At 29.3% G+C, this 6,776-nt stretch overlaps 1 protein-coding gene across 1 annotated transcript; it reads left to right on the top strand.

Moving 5' to 3' along the window:
* Nucleotides 1-4,287: 4,287 nt before the first annotated feature.
* Nucleotides 4,288-6,375, top strand: LOC132273116 (jacalin-related lectin 3-like). The gene is made up of 3 exons (XM_059774146.1): nucleotides 4,288-4,491; nucleotides 5,334-5,774; nucleotides 6,136-6,375. The coding sequence occupies exons 1-3, from the start codon at nucleotides 4,288-4,290 to the stop codon at nucleotides 6,373-6,375; spliced, it is 885 nt and encodes a 294-aa protein (XP_059630129.1).
* The last annotated feature ends 401 nt before the right edge of the window (nucleotides 6,376-6,776 follow it).

Here is a 6,776-nt window from a genome sequence, read left to right as displayed (position 1 = left end):
TAAATTAAGCAAATAAATAAGAGAATTGTGACCTATAAAATATGGGTTTTTAAATTTTTTTTTTAATTAACGAGTATATATTCATGATTTTCATGTATACCATACAATAAAAATAAAAGATAATAAACAAAATCCTCTTTTTTTCTGGCAAATTAGGGGAGGGGCGGCCCAAACACTTGCACACCAACTAAACTATTGGGTAATGTCCAAACAAAATCCTTTATTTAAGGGGTTTTTCATACTTTTGCAGAAATTGTGATTCTTCATTAAATGTAAATATATATATATATATAGCTAAAAGGAGTCATGTAACACAGGAAAAGAAAGGATTGGAGATGGAGATATAAAAGTCCAATAGAGAGAGAGGGAAAGATTAAAATAGTGGCTAAAGTAACAGTTTTAGAAATTTTAAAATTCTATATCAAAAAAAAAAACAAAAAAACAAAAAAGACTGATGAATCAAGAGTCACTATTATAGAGAGAAGTCTAGTTGTATCGATTTCCTCAATTTTTATTCTAAAAAAGATTGAAATTTTAAATCTGGACAAGAAATGAGAGCGTATTATTTTTTTGAGAGGAAAAAAGAAAAAAACTCTGGTGACTCTTTTCTAATTTGTTTTGTTTATTTGCATGCTTAATTTTTAAACCTATTGTAACAATCGAAATTTCAATAATAAAATTCGACCACCCCGTACTGCATGCACTTAACAGTATATTATATACCGGAATTATCTAATTTTTAACAACTACGAGGTTTGTCTTTTTTAATCAGTTCACAACTTCACATGCCAAAGAAATGCCGTGTCATTTTTTGAAATCCACCAGGTGCAAAAAAAAAAAAAATTTGTTTTTAATGTTTTACACTGAGAAAACGTGATAACTCAGAGTCTCTGAATACAGTATAGTAATTCAAACATGATATGTCCAATTGTTTTACACTGAGAAAACTTGATTACTCGAGCTTGTTAATTTATGTGTTTGATGTGAATGATAATGTTAAGAATCCAAATTCTCTCTATGTGATGAGGGAATCTTGAGCTGGTGTTGCTTGAAATCTGTATTATTCATTAAAATAACACGATTTGAAAAAGTTTGTTTCTAAAATTATAGGTTGGTAATGGTAGGGAAATTATTAAATATATCAATAGCATCGCATCTTTACACGAGCGTATCTCCAACTAATGGCATAATATCATTTCTAGCGTATGTTCATGTAAGATAATATCAACCACCACTCTTTTCAAATATATTTTTTTGTAAAATGATTCTTGTATCGTATATTTACAGTGAATTATTAGATCTATTGTTTTTAACTGGTCATTTATGTAATAAATTAAAAATAAGACCTTACCTATTTATATTTAGTATAAATAATTAATAAAAATTATTCAATTAAATAATTTATTGCAAGTGTTCGATATAACTATCACTACTCTTATAAGTATTGATAACCTAATTAATAATTACATATACCTAGTTCCACTCCGAAGAACTAATGGATAAGCAAAGTTAAACATTTATAGATTTAAACCATTTCTGATGTTTGTTTCTGTAAGATCCTATCAATCACATCTCTTTTCAAAAAAATTTCTTTTTCTATTCTATTTTGTCGGATAAGTATCGATCGCCTAATTACTAACACATATGTTTTTTATTGGGTAATGTAGGGTACGGTTGAACATGCTGTTCAATCCAAGTTTGAACTTAAAAAAAAAAAAAAATTTCTATTTAAAAAAATAAATATATAATCTGATGTAAAAATAAATGAAATAAAAATAGAGAAGAAGTGAATTTTTTTTTTTTTTTTTGATTTTATTACTTTGATTCAATGTTGAGATATATATGCCATGCATTCTTACTGTGATGAAAGATGAAGGAAAAAACAAAAAAAATGACATTTTAACTTAAGAGGTTCTTTTATAAAATTTGTCATCTAACACGTGACAACTAAAAAACATGGTCTGAGGGATATTTTAGTTTTTCCCCCACTATGCTCCCAAGAGTTGCCCATAAAGATTTATGTATAATTTTAGAATTTTTTTCTTTTTTTTGTAGAATTGTTTAACGAAAATGACTAAAAAGAAAAGTTCACGTATTTTTATTAATTATGAGGACATATTAGTGTAATTTTTTTCTTTATCATGTTTTAATTTATATAATGATATTAAAAGTGTGATTATATAAATATAAAATGAAACAATGCACTAAAATCTACGAAAGCAATGAACTTATTTTTTTATTTGACATGATTTAAACTTTTAAAAGTAAGCTCAAAAGGTTGAAATTGAAATTTTCTATAAGTGTTGAATGTTCATAAGTTATATTTATTTTTAAAAAAAATTATACATAGGTAGAGTTAGTAATTCTAAATGACAATGTTCGAGCCAAGCTTACATCTTTGACACTAAGGGATGGTAATCATCTCAGGATGATTGGATCACTAGAGAACTTATTGCAGTTGTTTATGCAAGGATGCTCCTTTGCAGGAGGACAGACATGGTGCCTTGCTGATTAGTTTGTGATTATTTTGCTCAGTGTATCCTTGTCTGTGTTGTCTAGGTAATTAGGCTGGTCAAGTGGGGGTTTATGCTTTAGATGATGGTGGTTTGTTTGTTGTATGTTTTATGATTGTTTGGCTGCCTTGTGCTTAGATGTGCCTTTGAGCTGTTCTTGTAAATTCTCATTTTTATTTATTAAAGCTTACCTTTTAACCAAAAAAAAAAAAAAAAAATCTAAATGACAAAGTATTCTATTTTAAAATTTTATTTTTGAATTTAACTTAATTAAGCAAAATAATTACAAACGCATCAAGGATTATTTTTTCCTTTGAATTAAACAAGGTGCATCTTTTGGTTTATTTGTTTCCTTTGTTTTATCTTTCTGATTGGATGTTTTTCCCCAACTATCTAATTCGTACTTAGTTATTCTGGCTGATTCTTAATTTGTTAGAATTAATTGTGAAAAAAGACTTGGAGGGCATTTGAGATCAACCTCCAAAATCTGTATTTACAGAGTGCTCTTCTTGATTTTTAGTTCAAGATTCTAGAATATGACATAATAAGAAGATCATATTTATCAAACATTTTCAAAATAAAGACTGTGTATGTTTGTGTGAAGAACTTTTGTGAAGATTTACTTTACTTCAATTCTAGATATAATATAATTTTCGGAAAAAAATTCCAGATGTAATAGGTCCAGCACCCTGCCAGTTGGAATAAAGAAATGCAAATGCGCGCATAAAGAGTGCGGATTTAATTAATACTTCTCTTGAATTTTTTTCATTGCACGGCTTACTTAACGTCTTATATTACTGCAAATAAGTTGTTCAAATCAATTATTTTAAGAACAATGCACTAATCAAAATTTTTAAGTTGTCATTATGAACTATTTAATTCATATTTGCTAGTTCAAACTGGTTCTCAACTATCTATTTTGGTATGTGAAAAATACATGATGGATATTTTGATATTTTGAAATAAGAGTTTGTAGGGCATTTTGGACCTTAATCATAATTCTTGAAATCATCATATATTTGTAATTATTTTGCTTAATTCAATCAAAATGGAAAAAAACTTAAAAAAAAAAAAAAGACCATTTTATTATTTAGAACTCCCAACTCTACCTATTTGTAATTTTTCTTATATTTTAAAAATCATAATTACTGGGTGGATAAATAAGTGTTTTGAAAAATTTAGGGGTCAATTAGAATTTTATACGAGTTTTGGGTCAAAAGTTAGATTCATTTCCCCAAAAAATTTAAAATGGAAGGCATTAACAAGAAATATTGAAATTTTTGGGGGCTTTTAATAAACATCATGTGTTCATTCGATTGGCTATATATATACCCATGCCATCTCCCATGTTTTTCAAGACGACTCGTCCTTCTCTTCCTGGTGTTCATTTTGTTCTCTTCAACTTCTGGCAGCCTTTCCCATCTCTTATTTTTTGGTATGTGTATTTTCATTATTTTACATCTGCTAACTTTTTATTTTCCATTTTTATTCTATTTTTCTTGATTGATCCCCAAAAGTTTCTTGTATATCAGCATCAATTTCATAGCCAGAGATGGGTAAGTAATTTGTTCTTCATATTCGCGTACCAAGAGAAAAAAAGAAATTAACTTATCCACCAATATTATTCTTGATTGGTCGTCTAAATATCTAGATTGCATACTACAAGTATTATTATTGATTGGTCGTCTAAATATCTATATATATTGCCTTTTGATTTAATTACATTTTTATACAAATTTGAAGTACTAAACTCATCTTTAGCTTTAAGGACTCCATGGCGGATGAACAGGAAGTTACTTTCGGACCACATGGTGGTGAAGAAGGACAATCATGGGATGACGGAACTCACAATACAATAAGAGAATTAATTATATATTCCTTATCAGCAGTTAGAACCATTCAAGTTGTCTATGATGATGGTGAAGGAAATCCAATCACGGGAAAGAAACACGGCCGTGACTGCGAAGAACCAAACAGGGTATAATATATATATATATTTGCGTGTGCGTGCTGCAATTTGATTTTCAAATATTCAACTCATGCACAAATTTATTTGATTCTATTTTTGTCTGTGTCTCATATTTTGCGGAAGCTATCTAGTTAGACAAAATAACATCTGAAAGTAAAAATAAAAAATGACGCACACCACATTATTGAGGCTCCCTGAAATAGATTCCCATCTCTCTAAATAACATATTGTTTTTCATTTATTATCATTATTATTATTATTATTATTATTATTATTATTATTTTGCTTGGCTTCTGATATGAACAATTCCACATTTGTGTTGATTTTATTTTTTATCAAGTGCACTATGCCTCTCTTTAAATGAAATATTGACTCAGTCACTGCATATAATAGATAAATAATATTAGAACTCCACCATCCACCTTACAAAGCATACAAGTATACAACTATATATACATTCTTAACATACAAATCTGTAAATTTGTTATTCGTGTTTTATTTCAGCCCAGTTCTTGTTGTAACCCACTTCTTATCCCATTATCGGGCTTTGGCTTCAAAAGAAAAAAAATCACCCAAATTTGTCTTGCAGATCATGGACTCGGATTCTAGTCTCTATTACGTTTTGTAGTATGGTATGAGGAAAAAAAATGAAAGACAAAATATAGAGTTTGAGAGACAAAAAATTGTGGGCTTAAAAACTTGTAATATCTATTTTTTCGCATAGTGAAATCTTTTTGCCAATTTTCACTATGAACGTTACATTTTTAGGTAATTCTATTTTTCTATTATGTTTGGGGTTAATTTGCATGTGTTTGTCGTAATACTTATCCTTATTCTATTAAATCTTGCAGGTCAAATTAAATTATCCTACCGAGTACCTTGTCTCAATATCAGGGTACACAGGGTCCTATCTTAATACACATGTTGTGAAATCTATTACATTACAAAGCAATATTAGACAATATGGACCATATGGTGAGGAGGAAGGAACTCATTTTTCAAACCCGTCAACTTCTGGCAAGATTGTTGGATTCTTTGGAAGACAGGGTGATGTTGTTAATTCGATTGGAGTATACATTAAGCCAATCCCAATCCAAACTACAATACCTAGTGTTGGTCCATTTGGAAATGCTACCGGACAGAAGTGGGATGACGGAACTTACAACACTATAAGGGGAATAAGTATACAGTCCGGATGGTTAATTGATTCCATCCAAGTTATCTATAATGATATTGAAGGAAATGCAGTCTCAGGCAAAAAGCATGGTAGTGATAGCGGACAACAAAACACGGTAATATATATATATATATATATATGCAATTTGATTTTCAAATCTACGACTCATGCACAAATTTATTATATTTTATATTTGTCTTGCCTCCCATGTTTTGTGAAGGATTACTAGCTAGACAACATAATAATAAAAAGAAAAAGAAAAAAAATATAGAAAAGGGAAGTTCCAATGGTCCGCTAAGCATGATATTGAATGTGGCACAAAAGCCACAGTTAGGTATAATTTGTCATTTAATACATTATAATAGGAACAAAATTTTTCTCTTTTTTGTTAAAGATTTTAATACTTAATCTTTCATTTATACAAATGCGAATGTCATACATACTTACCATTTTATTTACTGATATAATTTATGTAGGTCAAATTAGACTACCCTGGTGAATTTTTGCTTTCAGTTTGGGGGTACTATGGACAAGTTAATAAAATGGTTGTTATCCGGTCGCTCGGATTTCAAAGCAACAAAAAAACATATGGACCGTTTGGTATGGAGGATGGAGAGAAATTTGAATTCCGATCTGATACTAGTGGCAAGATCATTGGATTTCATGGAAGGTCTGACAAGTATCTTACTGCAATTGGAGCATATTACGACAAGTGAAATTTAGACGATGATCATCAACCATCTTTACCTAATCTTTTAATCGTTATAATTTAACTGCATTTGTATTCAACGCTGTTACAATAATGAATGCTGTATGTTGTCCTTAATGCTTGGTTAAAGTGGTTAAGGCAACACATGCAATTAAACTTGTGTCTTTGTGCGTGATTTCAAATAATTTTCATGTTTTCTTGTGTCCTAAGAAAGTTTGAGTTGGTTATGTATTTTATGAAATTATGTCAATCCAGTGATAAGATGTTGTATATTATCTCTGGTGTTTCTTATAATAAATTGATGATTGTACTTGTAAAAGAAGACTCTTATTGGTTTTGAAAAATTGGATGCTATCAATTTGGTTTAAGTATATGATTTGATAAATCAGATGACATTGGAACTACTAC

Source organism: Cornus florida, unplaced genomic scaffold, assembly GCF_030987335.1.
Source record: "Cornus florida cultivar Cherokee Brave unplaced genomic scaffold, ASM3098733v1 CherokeeBrave_3.0.0_Hap2_Chr01, whole genome shotgun sequence".
Taxonomy (NCBI): domain Eukaryota; kingdom Viridiplantae; phylum Streptophyta; class Magnoliopsida; order Cornales; family Cornaceae; genus Cornus; species Cornus florida.
Note: the sequence above shows the minus strand (reverse complement) of the source record. Positions and strands in the feature narration are given on the sequence as shown.

Coding starts and splice junctions, on each gene's coding strand:
- LOC132273116 (XM_059774146.1), top strand. CDS start 4,288: ATGGCGGATGAACAGGAAGTTACTTTCGGACCACATGGTGGTGAAGAA. Junction 4,492..5,333: donor ACTGCGAAGAACCAAACAGG/GTATAATATATA, acceptor TAAATCTTGCAG/GTCAAATTAAATTATCCTAC. Junction 5,775..6,135: donor ATAGCGGACAACAAAACACG/GTAATATATATA, acceptor TAATTTATGTAG/GTCAAATTAGACTACCCTGG.